This window comes from Rhinichthys klamathensis, unplaced genomic scaffold, assembly GCF_029890125.1.
Source record: "Rhinichthys klamathensis goyatoka isolate OS25496 unplaced genomic scaffold, OSU_Roscu_1.1 h1tg000232l_1, whole genome shotgun sequence".
Taxonomy (NCBI): Eukaryota; Metazoa; Chordata; class Actinopteri; order Cypriniformes; family Leuciscidae; genus Rhinichthys; species Rhinichthys klamathensis.
In genome coordinates this window covers 3,284,588-3,304,230 of record NW_026606756.1, presented here as the reverse complement: position 1 = coordinate 3,304,230, position 19,643 = coordinate 3,284,588, and the positions used below count along the sequence as shown (strand labels likewise).

The following is a 19,643-nucleotide window of genomic DNA, read 5'->3' as shown; positions in this document are numbered from 1 at the left end:
ATTTTAAAGGTACCACAGTTCGCTTTTCACATCAAAATAGAATATATATAAGTCTATATATAGACACACATTATATAGATTATACATATAAATATATATACACAGTAGTCAACATTTGAAGTGGATCAAAACATTTCATCAGTTATACATGAATTTTGAACAATACCCGTTCTTGTCATAGGACAACTTTGATGAACTTTTTGGATCCACTTCAAATGTTGACTACTAATATATATATATATATATATATATATATACACACACACACCTTAAAAATATCACTTGATTTATAATGTATTCTCCATAAATGGAGGAAAACATTTTATTGCAAATATCAACACTAAAATGTATTCCCACTAAATACAATATCAGACCAGTTTCATTCTTTATGCATTTATTGGCTTTTAACAGATAAAAAAAAAAAAAAAGTACATTACTTACACAGCTGAGCTAACATCAGTATTCTTACTGAAACTGCCCAAAATAGATGAGAAAGAAAAGCATTGTAAAACAGCAAAAAAAAAAAAAAAAAAAGTCAACCATCGTAAATTTCTAGATAAATAAATGAGCTATGGACTCCGTTATAGAGGCCATTCATTTAATTGAACTGCTCCACTATTTACACATCAACCCCATTTAGATCAAACCATTAGGACACAATAAAAGTGAATTACTAAAAAATAAGGATTAACTTAGTCTTATACTGAATAGTATTTGTCTTGCTCTGTATTTTACATTAAAACCATTTCATACACAGGATATTACAAAAAAAAAAAAAACTCAACCCAAATACATCAAGATGCAAAAAAAGGAGAAAAAAAAAGCGTTTTGTCCCAGTCTGCTAATGTAAGTTTCACATTAAGACTATTAACCAAGTTTGTGGGGAAAGGAAAACCAAAAGGAAACTATCAAATTATTTGTTAGAAAACCAAGTTCATCATTTAGAAGATCATGACCTACACAAATAAGTGAGGTGGTTTGTTGTGCCTGAAAACATGTGCAAGTAACATTATTGGCTAGAACCATCTCTGTGCCATCTGTGCGTTCAAGCCTCAGCATTGAAATGAACGAGTGGGGTCTTTAGTTCTATACCGGGAACATGTCTATAGTTCTGAAGCCATTAAAGCAGTTTAAAATGATTTTCTTTTAAAGCTGAGCAAGGGTTTTGCGAATGAAGATGAAGTTCATAGAACTGCATCAGAATTCTATACATGTGGTTCGGCGCAGCCACAGTAGCATAGCGCCCCTCCTGGTGGACAGACAGAAGCACTGAAGGTTCACGTCTGAAGGGGGTTGTCTTCTTTGCTGAAAGGCTGAGTGGAACCAGGCTTCACCCAAGACAGCCCAGACACTGGCAATCCTTTGTTATAATCATCTGGTCGCCGCTATAACAACAAGAGAAGGCCATTGGTCACAAACACAGAGGCTGTAATTAATATTTTCACAATAATTCACATTTGAACCAACCCACAAGTACGTAGAAAAAGACAACAGGATATACGAGCGGAAATAGTGTTCCACACACAAGCAACTGATTTAAAATGAGGCATGCATCAGATACTAGGAAGAAGCCAGCTTTTACTTGGTTGTGAGGAGCAGTCAGGGGAGCGTCACACACTCACTTTATGTGCAAACATCTTCTCTTTTGCCTCTTCATGCACCGCTGGATTCCACGGAGAGAAGCTGCAGAGAGAAAACGCAAATATTAGATACAGAAAAACAAATGAGATGAGGTCCAGTCTGATGACTCAATGCTGAACCTTTAACCTCACTGAACACCACAAACTCCTGGTTTCATTTTCACGAATGACAGTAAGGCTGCATTTACACTGCAAGGCTTAGTCCATAGATCTTTTGACCATGGAATTGTCAATCAGCAGTCAATAAAGCTGACTTCATTCCAGCCTTTGCATCTCATTCTACTCTTAATATCTTGGGCTTGACTGAGACCTGGATCCGTCCAGAAGACTCAGCAACCCCTGCTGCTCTCTCTAACAACTTCTCTTTCTCTCACACACCTCGCCAGTCGGGCAGGGGTGGGGGCACTGGTCTTCTCATTTCTAACAATTGGAAATATTCACCTCTCTCTTCTCTATGCAACAACAACTCATTTGAATATCATGCTATTACACTTACAACTCCCATGAAGATCCATATTGTAGTCATATATCGCCCCCCAGGTCAACTGGGAAGCTTTGTAGAGGAGCTGGATGTGCTGCTTTCCTCTTTCCCTGAGGATGGCATCCCACTTGTAGTCTTTGGCGATTTCAACATTCACCTAGCGAAGCCGTATGCAACAGACTTCATCTCTCTCCTAGCCTCTTTCGATCTCAAACGGCTCATCGCCACCGGTACTCACAAGTCAGGCAACCAACTGGACCTGGTTTACACACGCAACTGTATCACAGACAACATTTTGGTGAAACCTCTCCAAGTTTCAGACCATTTCCTCATTACTTTCAATCTACAACTCACTACCCATGCTCCACCAACCTCCCCACCATTTACTTTCAGACGAAACCTGCGCTCACTTTCTCCATCCCATCTTTCCTCTGCTGTGTCATCTTCTCTTCCCTCACCCGCACATTTCTCATCTCTGGATGTGAATACTGCAACGGATACTTTATGCTCCATCCTAACCTCTTCTTTAGACACTATCTGCCCTCTCTCCTCTAGGCCAGCGCGCGCCACTCCCTCTAACCCCTGGTTATCTGAGGTTCTTCGTGAACACCGGACCAAGCTCAGGGCAGCGGAGAGGAAATGGCGCAAATCAAAAGACACATCTGACCTCAGTAGGTATCAATCTCTGCTCTCTGCCTTCTCTGTTGATGTTCACGCCGCAAAATCTTCATATTTCCACAACAAGATCAACAGCGCCTCTAACACACGTTCACTGTTCAAGACATTCAATTCTCTCCTCTGTCCACCTCCACCACCACCCACCTCCTCTTTAACTGCTGATGATTTTGCTAACTTCTTCACTAACAAAACTACCACTATCAGCAGTCAGTTCTCAGCACAGGAACCCAGACTAACCTCTCCCACAGCCAATAACCTTCTCTCCTCCTTCACTCCACTAACCGAGGAAGAAGTATCTAAACTTCTCCTCTCCAGTCATCCTACCACCTGCCCTCTAGACCCCATCCCCTCACACCTTCTACAAGCCATCTCTCCCACACTTCTACCAGCTCTCACACACATTATCAACTCATCCCTCCACACTGGCATTTTCCCTACAGCATTTAAGCAGGCTCGGGTAACCCCTCTGCTTAAAAAATCAACATTAAACACATCACTTCTAGAGAACTACAGACCTGTCTCTCTCCTACCATTCATTGCGAAAACACTTGAACGAGTTACTTTTAACCAAGTATCATCCTTCCTGTCTCTGAACAACCAGCTGGATGTCAACCAATCTGGCTTCAAGAAAGGACATTCAACTGAGACTGCATTGCTGTCAGTCACGGAAGCCCTGCGGGTCGCAAAAGCTGCTTCCAAATCATCAGTTCTCATTCTACTGGACCTGTCTGCTGCCTTCGACACTGTGAACCATCAGATCCTCTTGTTCGCCCTCTCATCACTGGGCATCACTGGAACCTCCCTCAACTGGTTTAAGTCCTACCTCACAGGTAGGTCCTTCAAGGTCACATGGAGAGGTGAGGTATCCAAAGCACATCAACTGACCACAGGCGTTCCTCAGGGTTCAGTTCTCGGACCGCTCCTCTTCTCCATGTACACCACATCACTGGGACCTATCATACAGGCACATGGTTTCTCTTACCATTGCTATGCTGATGACACCCAGCTCTACCTCTCATTTCAACCAGATGACCCCACAGTAGCTGTACGGATCTCAAGCTGTCTGGCGGACATCTCTGCATGGATGAAGGAACATCACCTGCAGCTCAACCTGGCAAAGACTGAGCTTCTCGTCCTCCCTGCCAATCCGTCTCTACAGCACGACCTCACTATCCAGCTAGATTCATCCTCAATCACCCCATCAAGGTCGGTCAGAAATCTTGGAGTAATCTTTGATGATCAGCTGACCTTCACAGACCACATTACAAAGACAGCTCGATCATGCAGGTTTGCTATGCACAACATCAGGAAGATCAGGCCTTTCCTAACTGAGCATGCAACACAACTTCTCGTCCAGGCCCTGGTCATTTCTAGGCTTGATTACTGCAATGCTCTTCTGGCTGGACTTCCATCATGTGCAACTAAACCTCTACAAATGATCCAGAATGCTGCAGCTCGTCTGGTCTTCAACGAGCCCAAAAGGGCCCACGTCACTCCTCTGTTCATCTCTCTGCACTGGCTACCACTCGCTGCTCGCATCAAGTTCAAGGCTTTGACGCTTGCTTACAGATTGACCACAGGTTCAGCTCCCTCCTACTTCCACTCACTACTACAAGTCTACATCCCTACCAGAAGCCTACGATCGGTCTATGAGCGACGGCTCGTGGTACCATCACAGCGGGGCACAAAATCACTCTCCAGAACATTCTCATTCACAGTTCCATGCTGGTGGAATGATCTCCCCACCCTCATCCGGAATGCAGAATCCCTGACAACATTCAAAAGACAACTGAAAACTCATCTTTTCCGGGAGCACTTAACATAAAAAAAAAAAAAAAAATCCTTTCCTCTAAATCCTCGCTTGCCTGGCTCATGCTACTCCGAGCTATGTCTGAACTTTGTATTTTGAGCACTTCTTGCGTTGCTTTTGCCCCTTCACGATGACTCGCTTGGTTTAGTCCTCAGTTGTAAGTCGCTTTGGATAAAAGCGTCTGCTAAATGACTAAATGTAAATGTAAATATCAGGGTTTTTTTTTTTTTTTTTTTTTATAAGCCCTTTTTACACTCACTTAAGACATGACTCATATCTGATATCTGCTTTTACATGAATCCCTGTACAAACTAGAAAAAATTACATTGGTGGTGATCGCTTTAGTTTTTTCAGCTGTGAGTTTAATTGCTTCGAAATCTTGGGCTGCCCACTACTAGTCAAATAAACGTTAGTCGACGAGAACTACAATATCCAATTCAGCCTGTGAGTGTGCATAGCACTTCATCTTTTATAACACAACATTTTGGCTTAGTGTATTAAACGACAGGAAAATCTGAGTGACGACATAGCAACAATAAACTTTGTAACCTGTAAGTTGATAAATGTAATACAATCCGAATACGATCGCTGAAAAATATTAATAATATAACATGCAAGTTTCTGACCATACATAAAGCCACGCTACTAACTTATTTCCTGAATAGTAGCGGTTCTACACTAACCTGCCATTTTTGCTGGTTTAAAACACACACACACACACACCACGCTGGATATTACCTTCCATTTATTTTCAAAACTCCTGAGATCCAAAAGCGAATGACTTGGATGACTTGACAGCTGAGAATGGGCAATTTCACTCGCATTGGATGCATCAACGTTACATTTGCATAGGCCGTACTATTTGAATTCAAGATTGGTTGACTGCCAAATTAAAATATTAAACAGAACGATAAAATAACATTAAGTTGTTAATGATAATTTTAAATTGTTCAGAACAGTTAAACTTGACTTTGTTTTTGTTTGTTCCTGTAAAAATTGTGTTCGTTTCTTGTTTTTGTTTTCGTTCCTTGAACCGGTTAAGAGCCCAGGCCGCCAGTAATGTTCTGTTCCTAGACACACCCTGATGTCATCACATCTCGTCATCAGTTACAGAATTAAGATTGAAGTATTTCAAGTATTAGCAAGCTTTAATGCAAGACATGGAAACGCCGTCGCGGGTCACTTACATTTTTACAGCAGAAACGGCCTAAAATACTCTGCCATTTTTGGTCATACAGTCAAAAGTAATACATTTACTTAATAGTCTACTTTTATTTGTGTACACTCACAATAATTTTTTTTTTTTTAAATCATTGTGCTTTTGAAAAATAAAGAAAACACACAGGATGCGATTTCTGCCGTCTCGCTCTCTTGGAGCGTGTCACAAAAATGAACCGAAACTCAGCGTATCTAGGCTACTTGCCTCACAGAGTGAGAAATATTTTTATAGGAAGCTTGAAATGCCTACTTTTAAATGAAACAATTCAAATCTCGAAAAGAAATACTCTGATTATGTAATCCATATGAAATGTTTCTGTGCTCCTGAATGTTTCTGTGTGCGCAATATCTTGCCTATATAGAACGTTTTCACCTCAAAAGAAGCTGTGAGTTTTTACGAGCACATACAGGAACGCTGGCTGCATAATACAACAAAGAAAAGCCTCGCTTTGTCCCTCACCTTGTGGTAGCTTGGAGTTCCAATTTAGACATAGGTCAGATGTCCAGTTATCAGATATGTATCAGAAACCACATTTGATAGAGGCTCTGAACGAATGTGAAATATCTTGTGCAGATTTTTTTGTTTACATGTGCGTAACAATATCAAATCTGTGTCAGATAATAAAAATGCTATTTAAAAAAAAAAAAAGTGTAAATATAGCCTAAGAGACCATAATTATGGAGGCAAACTCCACAACACAACATCTGAGTGTTGCACTTGCCTTATTGCATAAGGGTCATCGATCTTGGGCTGATCGAACAGGTGACTATTGCATAGCTTGACACTGTCTACCACCTTGCTTTTGTAGAGCTGGATGTCTTTTTCATACCTGCACAGACAGCATTGATATTAGTAAGTAAAAGCAGTCAAGAGTACAGGACTTCAAAACAATCTTATAACTACTGGGAGGCACAGCTAAGAGGAAATGAATGCAGGGGGGGGGGGGAAGCTAAACAAGCTTTCATCTTGAAGTGTGAAGCCAAGTCTGAGGTTGGACTAAGCTTGTAAGCACCATATGTCTTCAGATGCACAGGAAGTCAAAATAAGCTCAGACTAACATAGGCAATGCCCAAACACGAAAGAAAGAGAGATTGTGGTTACTTCATTTCACTGTAAAGCAGAAGCAAATTCAGTGGCTGACACTCTAATCTTATCTAGTGACTGTCACAAGTGTTAGTGCTCGGAAGAGTTCAAACTGTGTGGACTACAAAAATGATACAGAATCCACCACTCACAGCACAGCAGCCTCTGGGTTGAGCGGATCCATAGTGTTGATCTTATAGAAGATTGTACGGGCGTACATAAGAACCTGCCAGATATGGTTGTGGTTTCGTCTGCAAAATCAGAGAAATATAAATAAATAAAATCCTTTCCCCAGAGTCACAAAAAAAATCCCAAAATAACCTTGAGCCCCTTTAGACTATGGCAACTCCATGAAGGCAAAAATGATAAATGTCTAGATAAATATTATTTTCACCTTATTTTTAATCATTACCAAACACCTTACTTTAATAACATTTTTATTAGTTAGTTAATTAGTTATTTTTTCTTGTCATTACTTATTTTGTCTATAATGCTTTAAAAAAATATTATATGTAGACACAATCATGCCAATAAAGTACTTTAAACGATTGAAAAATGACAGCAGGGCTTTATTTCATTTTAAACAGACCTCCATTTGGTGAAAGCTCTTCTCACATCCAGCTCGCCAGAGACCGGGTCCACTAGTGGGTGGAAAACTGGGGTGTCGAAAACAACCCTCTGAAAGAACACGCATAAATGCAACAGAAAAGAAAAATATATTAGCTCTTCTGATGACTGCAAACTGAAAAGACAAATAGATATGGCCATAATGAAAACTTAAAGGTTTCGGAACCCTCTGGATAATTTTTTCCAGGCATTCATGATTACTGACTAAGCTTATCTATATTCTGTAATATCCAATAGACTTTCCATGAATTAAGTATTTATTAATTTCTGTGACTTTTTCAAACCTGGAATAAGAAACTCATTGAGCAAGTAATTGAAACGTAAATAAAATAAACACACCTCTGCTGACTTGATAAAGTTGGGCAGGGCTAAAAGGGGCTGGGGGACACAACAACATCAACTCTAGTGGATCCTCAAACTGTCTGGAAAACCTCATACAGTAGCTCCACCCGGCACAATCGTGAATTAAGTGCAGCACACATTTTGTTCTTTAATAAGGACAGCATTTTCTTTACTCAAAACATTAGCCTTTACAAGCATTGTGTTTTTTATTTGAGGAGCGGAGAAGAGGGTCTTAGTCTGGTATTTGCCGTCTAGTCATATCCGATTCAGCCTGTGAGTGTGCATAGCACTTCATCTTTTATAACACAACATTTTGGCTTAGTGTATTAAACGACAGAAAAACCGAGTGCCCACATAGCTACAATAAACTTTGTAACCTGTACGTTGATAAATGTAATACGATCCACTTATTGCCTCAACAAAACAAATCTCCAACATTCACTGAAAAATATTAATAATATAACATGCAGGTTTCTGACCATACATATTTCCTGAATAGTAGCGGTTCTACACTAACCTGCCATTTTTGCTGGTTTAAAACACACACACACCACGCTGGATATTACCTTCCATTTATTTTCAAAACTCCTGAGATCCAAAAGCGAATGCTAGCACATTGCTATCAACTTAGATGACTTGACAGCTGAGCGTGGGCAATTTCACTCGCATTGGATGCATCAACGTTACATTTGCATAGGCCGTACTATTTGAATTCAAGATTGGTTGACTGCCAAATTAAAATATTAAATTGTTCAGGACAGTTAAACTTGACTTTGTTTTTGTTTGTTCCTGTAAAAATTGTGTTCGTTTCTTGTTTTTGTTTTCGTTCCTTGAACCGGTTCAGAGCCCAGGCCGCCAGTAATGTTCTGTCCCTAGACACACCCTGATGTCATCAGTTACAGAATTAAGATTGAAGTATTTCAACATTCCATTTGGCATTAAAACAATGAATAAAGACTACAGCAAGGTCTGACTTTACTATGGTTAGCTTAGGCAATTATTTCTAGATATATTTTTCTAGAAACAAAATTCTATAGAAAAGCTGTTTATTACCACTGTTTTTTGTTGTTTTTTTACAGACCTATACATGACAAACATAACATTGCAAATGTTGTAAATTGTAACCAGCTGATGGAAAATAAGCTAAGGTTAACAATTTGGATAAGGTAACTAGAATTATTCACAGAGCAGATGAAATGCCTAAAATCATTTATCATTAACTAATTGATCTTCTCTTTTCTTAAAAAATGGTTTAAAGTATGAAATGAGGTTTATCATTTTATGAAACTTTTTGTCAAAACTTTATTTAAACATGTATCATAACATGTTATCTACCAACATGTACTACAAGTCGTAAAATTCGTAAACTTAAAACCTGTCTGTCATTGGTAATGTTATTATTTTAATGTTTATCTAAAAAAATAAAATAAGTGCACAGCGCTACTAAATTTATTTGTTGTGTCAGTTTTGATATAAAACTTGGTGAAATGATTTTCACTGTGTATCAGTACTTTTTAAACATTTCCAGCACATAATATTGATAACGGTGATCATTTTGATCACCGTAACCATGATATGTAACTTTCATACCGTTTCATCTCTACATCACAACAAGTCATGGATTGAATGAACACAAGTAGCAGTGCCCTGGTCATGTTATGGCAAAAAATTCAGTGGAAAGATGTGTAAAGTGTATACTATACTTACAGGACAATCTCCATCTGGGTAGTTATCAGGAATGTAGACGGTGAACTTAAAAACACCATCTTGGTACAAGCCATGTCGAATGAAAATCACACCAAACCACACTGCAACAAAAAAATAGACATTGATGTATACTTGACAGAGCAAATCAGCAATACAACAATCAATTTAACTCTTCAGCACAGTTATTGGACATTAATAATTCCACAAATTATCAATTTGATACAAAAACTGCAATAAAAAAAAAAAAAAAAAAGACTAACGCTGCCTTCCATTCAAAAACAAATTTCCACCATTTGTTTTGCATGTGTGAGAACATTGAATTTTATTTCCTTGAATGTGTGCATTTATCATTAATCATGCTAGCATATTCACGTGAAAATGCATCCTCATCCTGACATAGTTGTAGAATTTAGGGGTGGGCGATATCTCGATATTTAAAATATATCGAGATATTTTTTAAACACGATATGGATTTTGACATATCGTATATATCGATATATTGTTTATATTTAATCCTGATTTCACCACTTTGCTTGTTTGCCTTCTCTGTGCTGTGCTCGCCCCCGCCTCCTTGCTTTTGTTCCCCCTCACCTCGCGTGTTGTCTCATTCAACAATTGTCCCATCCGCAACCAGCCCGGAGGCTACAGAACTCCGAGTGTGTCTGCGCGCAAGAGAGAGAGATCGAGTGTGTCTGCGCGCAAGAGAGAGATCGAGTGTGTCTGCGCGCAAGAGAGAGATCGAGTGTGTCTGCGCGCAAGAGAGAGATCGAGTGTGTCTGCGCGCAAGAGAGAGATCGAGTGTGTCTGCGCGCAAGAGAGAGATCGAGTGTGTCTGCGCGCAAGAGAGAGATCGAGTGTGTCTGCGCGCAAGAGAGAGATCGAGTGTGTCTGCGCGCAAGAGAGAGATCGAGTGTGTCTGCGCGCAAGAGAGAGATCGAGTGTGTCTGCGCGCAAGAGAGAGATCGAGTGTGTCTGCGCGCAAGAGAGAGATCGAGTGTGTCTGCGCGCAAGAGAGAGATCGAGTGTGTCTGCGCGCAAGAGAGAGATCGAGTGTGTCTGCGCGCAAGAGAGAGATCGAGTGTGTCTGCGCGCAAGAGAGAGATCGAGTGTGTCTGCGCGCAAGAGAGAGATCGAGTGTGTCTGCGCGCAAGAGAGAGATCGAGTGTGTCTGCGCGCAAGAGAGAGAGATCGAGTGTGTCTGCGCGCAAGAGAGAGAGATCGAGTGTGTCTGCGCGCAAGAGAGAGAGATCGAGTGTGTCTGCGCGCAAGAGAGAGAGATCGAGTGTGTCTGCGCGCAAGAGAGAGATCGAGTGTGTCTGCGCGCAAGAGAGAGATCGAGTGTGTCTGCGCGCAAGAGAGAGATCGAGTGTGTCTGCGCGCAAGAGAGAGATCGAGTGTGTCTGCGCGCAAGAGAGAGATCGAGTGTGTCTGCGCGCAAGAGAGAGATCGAGTGTGTCTGCGCGCAAGAGAGAGATCGAGTGTGTCTGCGCGCAAGAGAGAGATCGAGTGTGTCTGCGCGCAAGAGAGAGATCGAGTGTGTCTGCGCGCAAGAGAGAGATCGAGTGTGTCTGCGCGCAAGAGAGAGATCGAGTGTGTCTGCGCGCAAGAGAGAGATCGAGTGTGTCTGCGCGCAAGAGAGAGATCGAGTGTGTCTGCGCGCAAGAGAGAGACCGAGTGTGTCTGCGCGCAAGAGAGAGATCGAGTGTGTCTGCGCGCAAGAGAGAGATCGAGTGTGTCTGCACGCAAGAGAGAGATCGAGTGTGTCTGCGCACGAGCGACAGAGCACGAGAGAGACCGAGTGTGAGTATTAGTAAATTGCATTAGTAAATTGGTAGCCTACATACTACAATATATAATTACTATATAAGAGGCATGGAAGTTCAATTAATGGACTCCAGTAATCAGTAGGCTACTACAAACGTCTTGTTTTAAACTATTGTTTAATAGAAATAATTCGAGCACATAAACTTTCATATGGAGGATTAAATAAGATTCAATTTATGCAAGATTTCACAACTAATCACTGACACTGTACCACAACCAGGTTTTAAGTTTCTTAAGCTTCAAATAACAATGACTCTGAATTTTATCCATTAATCGAACTTCCATAGTGCATAGTTCTGCCTTGAATTTTCTCATTTGGTTACGTTCTGTTATGGAAAATTAATTTTCTATTGATTGTAGGCCTATATTTTGAGTTGTATTCACATCCATTTTCCTGTAAAGATCGAGATATATATTGAATATCGAGATATAGCTAAATATATTGAGATATATTTTTTGCTCCATATCGCCCAGCCCTAGTAGAATTCCACACAAGGTTCCAAGTAGAAGTTAATTGACTGCACATTCGGTTGCACTTTTCCAGGCAGGAAGTTGGAAATTCTTTTGGAGTTGAATGGAATGCAGCATAAGAACATTCTGCGTGAGAGTGGAGGAAGACATTCTTACTCAGTGCTGATCTGTATGAAGGCTGTACATAGATACCAGGGAGCTTCTGCTTGATCACCAATGTGCTGCAACAGAGACATGGTCACAATTGTCCATTTCAACAATACACCTAAAAATCTAAATACTGCATAACCTAAAGATGTTGCTACACAACTCCAGGGAAAATCAGAATAACAAATGTGAATAACAGGTGTGATGCATATTCTAAGATGGTTAGGTTACATATCATAAACATAAAATCCTATTCTATTTTGGGTATGTTTTAGTCACAGCTTCATAAATCAACACTACTAAGAAGTCACAACTATTACTGCCCAAAACCTAGTGGAAGCCTGTGGATCTGATCTCCTGTACAATTGGAATTAGACAAAAAGTGTGCACATCCAGCAGGCAAAAACCTCAACGAGGGTTTCATCAAAAATACAGTAAAAACAGTAATATTGCAAAATATTACTACAAATAAAAAAAACTTTTCTATTTGAATATATTTTCAAATTAAATGTATTCTTGTAATGGCAAAGCTGTATTTTCAGCATCATTACTCCAGTCTTCAGTGTCACATGATCCTTCAGAAATCAGTCTAATATGATGATTTGGTGCTCAAGTAACATTTCTTAGCATTATCAATGTTGAAAACCCTTGTGCAGTGCTGCTTGATTTTTTGAAGGATCACGTGACACTAAAGACTGGAGTAAATGAAGCTGGAAATTCAGCTTTGTCATCATAGGAACAAATTACATTTTTTAATTTATTAAAATTTAATTATTATTACAATTTAAAATAATTGTTTTCTCAGTATTACTGTTTTTACTGTATTTTTTATTAAATAAATGCAGCCTTGGTGAGCATAAGAGACTTATTTCCAAAACATTAAAAAAAAGATTAATGTTTCCAAACTTTTGACAGGTACTGTAAGTCTGTCCAATGAAGGTCACTTTTGGTGAGAACAAGCAATAAATTATTTTTCTATTCATGGAGCTGTGGTGTGCCAACTTCCTCATGTACAATTATCAACGAAAGCCAATGAATAAGAGCGGAGCATCACTCACAACTCAGCAAGCAGCGAGTACTCCAGGTAGAAAGGGCCGTACGAGGCGTGGGTGCCATTGGCAGACTGTGTTGAGGCCGGAGAGGCAGCTTTAGTGATGGGGATGGCATTCTTCGGGATGGAGGGAAGCTGTTTCTTACCAAACGAAGGACGAGCTGGACTGGCTCTCTGCTCCCCTGGACCACTCTGCTCTTCAGCGTCAGATCTCTGCACATACATGCACCAACAAATGAAGCTTATAGTTTTTTTTACTCTTTCCTTTTGTTTGCAAGTGTTAATGTTTTAAATATTTCGAATTCCCAGGGCCAAATTTCTCTAGTACTGAACCTGCCTAATAACGTTACTGTTCTAGACCATTTCTTTAAAGAAATACATTTTCATTGCAGTAAATGTTCCAGTTAATGAAACAAGCAGTCATATTTTTAAAACAAAAAAAATTATTTCTTTTGAATTTGAGTGAAATGTGATCTTGATAAGTCAAGTCATGCTATTCACCCATTATACACACTATAAATCCATATCACAGAACTCAGAATTGGAGAACCCTTTGAAAGTTTGTGTCTTTTTTCATAATTTTTCCTTTTTAATTTTTTTCTTAATGATTATGCGTTAATCTACCAATAAGCATGATCTAGCACTGTTAGACTCGCCTAATACATTTTACCTTATTTGAATCCATTATGCAGAATTTCTCTTAGCACAGAGAGAGAAAAAAAAAAACTGCAGACTCCATCTGGGCCTCACTATAATTCAAGAGACGAAAGTAAATATCAGACACCAGAAATTCACAAGCAGAAGGGGCTAAATGGAAACAATAACTAACAGCAAACGAATTCAGCACATATAGCCTCTAATAAAGCCAACGAAAACAAATTACAGCTGAATAATCATAGAATTCAGTCAAAGACACCTCTCAAAGAATTACAAACAGCTAGGCCTAGTCTAAGTGTGTACCATAAATCAATGAGACAAAGCAGTGGGGTCATGAGTCAGCATCTAGTAAGAAACAGCTGAATTTAACGTCTTTATGACACCTGCGACGCCACACCACTCCAAAGTCAGGACGACAACGTCTGTAGTTTGCAACGAACAAACTGTTAGCCTACTTCTTTTCTGAGTTAAAAGCATTAATTGACTGCAATTCTCAGACTTCAGCAAGAGTTTAAAACAACCATAACTTCAAAACTAATCAATGTTTTTCTAGGAGAATGAGCCACTAGCCTAAAAACGCCCTCCCCCACCACAAAAGCTTGTGACTTTAGAGAGGCTGAACTGTGCGAAATCACCTTTAAACCCTGAGCCTTCCACGTGAGTTCCTTATTGAAGTCACCTGTTGTAAACCAGTCCATTCCTTAGTCTGTGCATTTAGACTTCAGGTAAAGGACATTGGGATATGCTGCATAACAATGTCAGGCAGTACCTTAAGATTTATAAATAAATAAATAAATAAAAAATATATATATATAGCACTCTCTCGGTCACAACACGGCAGACAGGGTTCAGGCCTCAAATTTAATAGCACCATTCGGGTCAGGCAGGATCAAGTCAAATGTTGTCAGGTACGGGCCATGTTCTGGCTTAAATTTAAAGCCTGTTCAAACATTTAGGACTGCCATACTTTACCTTACGACCAGCGTTTGTCGACATGCTCCAGAATGGGTTCATTACTCATTGAGCTCTAGATGGGTGTATGCGTGTCCACTTTTTGGTGGCATCCGAAGAATTTGCTGTGAGAGAAAGAAAGAAAGAGAGAGAGAGAGAGAGAGAGAGAGAGAGAGAGAGAGAGAGAGAGAGAGAGAGAGAGAGAGAGAGAGCTGATGAGAGCCTGGATATTTGAAGAACACAATGGGCAACCTGATGCTGTATGGCAGCTGGTGGCAATCCAATCCCCAATAACCATGTTGTTGCCGGTGCTAGTGAGAACTTCGGTGAGCTACAGTATAATGCGGGGGTTTTCAATCTTTTATATGCCATGGACCCCCAAATATGATCATCCTCATGCAAGGGACCCGCATCCGCAAAACAGTCAGCGATATGTTTATATGTATAAAGACCCAATTTATACTGTGAACAATTAATATTAGAAATGTGTGTAAAACATTATTTAGAAAATTACATTTCTCTTTTTTTGTTACTCCCTATAGTACTTTAAGACTTAAATGTTTTATTTATTTATTCTTATTAATACATTTTTACTTATTTCACTTATCACTTAGAGCCAGATCTAGCAGGGTCTTAAGAGACAAACATTAACCTAAACTAAAAATTCATATAAAATTATAACCAAGGTGAGTGAAAATTCAGTAGTAACATGACAGATGTCAACGCCTGGCACACAGGAAGAACCGCCTCAACTAGAAACAAGAGCTCTGACTCCTAAGACAATTGCCTTCATGTTTACCTGACACCCACTGCAGACGGCTTTGTTTCATAACATGTACACTTTAGCGTTTAATAATGTGTTCTCTAGGTGAGAACACAGATTTAAAGCAGGGTTTAAGGTAACTTACTGACACGGTATTTTGTAACTGGACTAGACTAGCCTTCATTTAGCAAAATCTCCGTAACAAACGGGCTTCCACTTACCTGCGACAAATACTGTCACCTGGTTGAAGACATGTCACACAGTAACTTGTTTAGATGTGAAATAGTTTGAGACTGCTTTTTAATGCCGCACCGTTGACCAAATCACCGACGACACTGTTATCCGAATAATCTCAGACAAATACTGAACACACCTCTAACTAACTTGACAGGAAAAGGCGGGACATAAACACAACTGAGGGGCGGTGATTGGATTTCATTGTGATTGATAAGCTCTTCACCCTATCAAACATTAAATACAGCAATCCACAAGGTTAAATGTCTCCAGGTTAACGTTTAGACAGCAAATATTAGGTACATATCATTTTAGATCATTTAAAATCGTCTGGGAATGGCATCTGCCGCAAAGTGTAGGAAAGTTGTTGACAAAAAAAATCAGCTGACAAAATACCTCCTGTGTTGTTACCTCGAGCTGTGAGCTGAGCGCATGAACGGACGCGATTTGTAAATTTGATTTTACAGTATATAACGTTACATGGCGTATCTCCGTTAAACGTTCATAAACATTTCTACATTATAATGGACTTTGAGAAACTTACCGTGCTTAAACTCAGGACATTTCACACGTTTTTAAAACACGTAGTATCCACCCTCCCAGTTGACTGCACGGAATGGATTCGCGTTCACTCATTGGCTTATAGAGACGCACGGTAGATTCTATTGGTGCTTTTCCCTGTATATCATATCAGACCAAGGTAGTAAATTCGGATTGGTCCCTTTAATCGTGGTTTTATGTGAATTTATAAAACAGATTATTGGGTAGCTTTTTTAATACATAATAAAAGGTTAATTAATTACGAGCCTCAGTGCACCTTTTAAAGTTAACCATTACTTTAATTTAATATACTTTGGTATAATAATAGGATGTCTAATAGTTGTCTTTATATTAGTTTTATAAAACAATACTTCAAATATTCCTGCGCTTTTACACGTCTTTTGCAGGTGAAATACCGGTTATCTTACTAAAAAAAGAAGAAAGTTTCCACATCCAGGGTTTTAGAATAGAGCAAAGAAGGAAATCGGCTGCTGTTATAATGTTCAAGCATACATTGGCATTGGCAAGAGATTTTGCATCTGGTTTTGCAATGCCCCCTTTAGGACAACAGAGGGAGTCAAATACTCAGAATTAGAGTAAATCAACAATCTCCCCAAATAACTGCCTAATTTAATCCTCTCTAAATAGGCACACAGGCGTTTACTTTGAAAAGTAGTCGTGTCCTTTTGGCAAGACTGTCATTGATGCTGTCATTACATGGTCACAATTTTTTTATAGACAATGTCATGGTGGCCTACTGCAGTAACTTATGAGTTTTCCTGCTTACTTCTGGAGTAATTGCACTGTAAAATTTGGCACCTGCTTGATTGATTGATTGATTTCTTGAGGGACATGCCTAATAATAATTTATGAGGAACATAGAGGAAAAAAGAAAAAAGTCATTTACTGCATCACCGATTTACCTAATTGAGGGAAATGGCATTGTCCAGGACTGAAAGTGGAAGTTAATTATTGACTTAATTATTGTTTAATTATCTGATTTCATTTTGTTTTTCAACACAGTCTGTTAATATAAGTAATTGGCCTGTGGTTTCTTGATGCAGCCAGCCCAGTAAACAAAGCAAGGTCACTGACTCACTGACAGAATGATATTGACTGGATCCCAGTGGCATTTCTAAAATGTAAATGTTGGACATGAAAGAGGTGATTTCACTCAGCCTCAAATGCTAATACCCTCTGGCCTACCTGACCTGGAAGTGTTAATAATGTTAACAGCATAGAAAATGACATAATTTGGCACAATCTGATTTCAATCTGATCTTTTTAATGAGAGCCTGACACTGAGTAAAAACAAGTAAACACTGCATTTTTAATATTCTGCTATGAAATAGTTCAATATTTGTGTGTATTTTTCTGTAGTCAACATTGGTACTATCTCTCATGGGTTGTAATGTCTGAGCTCTACTATAATGAGGTCTGAAAGAGAGAGGTCAACAGAGCAAAAATTCAGCACATAGATGTCATTTTGTCTTTTGTCATTTGTGCTTCCATTTAAACCTTAACATGAGTAGGAATACCTGTTTAAAATGCTTTTTGAATGTTAATTCGAGAAGACTTTAAAATAATGGATTTCTAACAGGCTTTGCCTGAGCCTTGCACAAAGTTTTGCTTCCTGAGACGAAAAAAGCTAATCTAATGAGTGGTTGGGTTATTGTTTTGTCCCTTTTTTGTTATAGTATTGATTAATGTATCAAACTTCCTACAAAACAGACACTCGGTAGGCCATTGTGTTCAAGCTGCAGATGAAAAATATCCAGTGCTCATCCTCTCCATCACTCGGTGTCTCCTCTGAGACACCAAAGGCCTGCTTATTCTGATCTGCAATTTGGTTTAAATGACAGTTAAAAATTGCAATTGGCAGCCCCCCAGTGAAATATGCCACGACAGCAAAAGCCATAAAGCAGCCAGAACGAATGACTTCACGTCTAGATAATAAGTAATAACAATGTTAGTTTGAATAAAAAAGCCAGAGCTGGATTCAGATGCAATATTCATTGGAATATGCACAACTGGGGAAAGGAAAGAGGAGGGGAAAAAACATCAACCGAGTCCCACACACAGCAATAGTCTTGTCTTATCCCTTAGGCTATGGCCCGGCTAGCACCTCAATGCAGCAATTATTTGCTATAATGACTGCAGTTCAAATAAGCCTGGAGATTTTATTAAACCAAATGAGGAAATCTTCAGTGTATTATCACCTTGTGATTGACAGTGACAAGTGTTGGGCCAGCTCAGATGTGAGTGTGATGAAGAAGCTCTCGGCAAAGCTCTCAATAATGTTCTCCCTGATAAAGTTGCCTATTGAACTCCAGCGAGAATAGAGAGCAGCAGAACTGCACGCATATTAATTCTCATTGTCAAGAGGTGGTTAAGGGAGCAAGGGCAGACGGAGAAGCGAATAATCTGGCAGGGCTGGAAGTCCCTTACACTGCCTGGCTGGCATTTCACTGCACTAATGAAAAGGAGATCTATTGTGCCCGATCATGTGCATAGATTGTACTATATGATAGTAATAATGAAAGAGAAATATTCATATTAAAAGCAAAGGTCATTCACAGAGTAGACTAAGCTTTCCTAAGCTGCAACCTTTACAGGAACAGACAACCTGTGATGCAGATGAAGAGGAAAGAGGAGGGAGAGGAAAAGAAAGAGGAAAAGAAAGAGAAAGAGAAAGAGAAAGAGAAAGAGAAAGAGAAAGAGAAAGAGAAAGAGAAAGAGAAAGAGAAAGAGAAAGAGAAAGAGAGTGTTGTGTCTTAGTATGGACAAAGGGGGGAGACACTGTACTGTTCTTCAGCTGTGGTCAAACACAACCAAAACCTCCTGTATAAGGGATTTATTTTGAGATAATGACCATTATTCCACCTTACACGTTTGAGTTTAAATTATTTTATAATCTTACTCATTATACATGCATGGCATCAGTTGCGTTTGAATGACATGAGAGAGAGCGAATCTACAGTGCGATAATAGAAACAGGAAAGTAGCATGTGTCATTAAAGTCACCATGCAATCGAAATCGGTGATTCTTATTTTTTTGGGGGAATATTGCAGTATTTATTGCAAATGATTTGTCCGTGCACGTCATTATTTTCTTTTGTAACAATGTTCAAGGCTCAAGGAAGAAGGAGGCGGGAACCGGCGAACGTTCAATGATACAGTTTTAATCAAGAAATATACAAACAACAAAACAAAAGTAAAGATAAACAAATAAACATGACGAAACACAACATAAATGAGCATAACTGTCGTCACTCCTGTTTTATCCTTCCAGAGCTCCTTCATGGGACTTGAGACCAGTGTACCACTCGCGTCACCGGCCTTGCTCTGTTCCCACAGCTCTCGGCTCTGTCCTGCTTGCCACATACCCTCATCGTCTTTCGCAGGCCGGGGGGCATCC

General features: G+C 39.6%; 1 protein-coding gene across 4 annotated transcripts; it reads right to left on the bottom strand.

The window, feature by feature from the left end:
* Positions 1 to 855: 855 nt before the first annotated feature.
* Positions 856 to 16,316, bottom strand: aktip (akt interacting protein). 4 transcript variants are annotated; one of them, XM_056265348.1, is made up of 10 exons: positions 15,673 to 15,822; positions 14,710 to 14,813; positions 13,088 to 13,293; positions 12,039 to 12,103; positions 9,588 to 9,688; positions 7,501 to 7,589; positions 7,064 to 7,162; positions 6,550 to 6,657; positions 1,583 to 1,683; positions 856 to 1,385 (listed from the first exon to the last, which is right to left on the bottom strand). In XM_056265348.1, the coding sequence occupies exons 2-9, from the start codon at positions 14,749 to 14,751 to the stop codon at positions 1,611 to 1,613; spliced, it is 783 nt and encodes a 260-aa protein (XP_056121323.1). In that variant the 5' UTR covers positions 14,752 to 14,813; positions 15,673 to 15,822; the 3' UTR covers positions 856 to 1,385; positions 1,583 to 1,610. The 4 variants fall into 4 exon arrangements, with proteins under 4 accessions (XP_056121323.1, XP_056121322.1, XP_056121321.1 ...); XM_056265347.1 differs by lacking the exon at positions 15,673 to 15,822 and adding an exon at positions 13,751 to 13,829 and having other exon boundaries at positions 859 to 1,385; positions 1,623 to 1,683; positions 14,710 to 14,804; XM_056265346.1 differs by lacking the exon at positions 15,673 to 15,822 and adding an exon at positions 16,230 to 16,316 and having other exon boundaries at positions 862 to 1,385; positions 1,623 to 1,683.
* Positions 16,317 to 19,643: the final 3,327 nt, after the last annotated feature.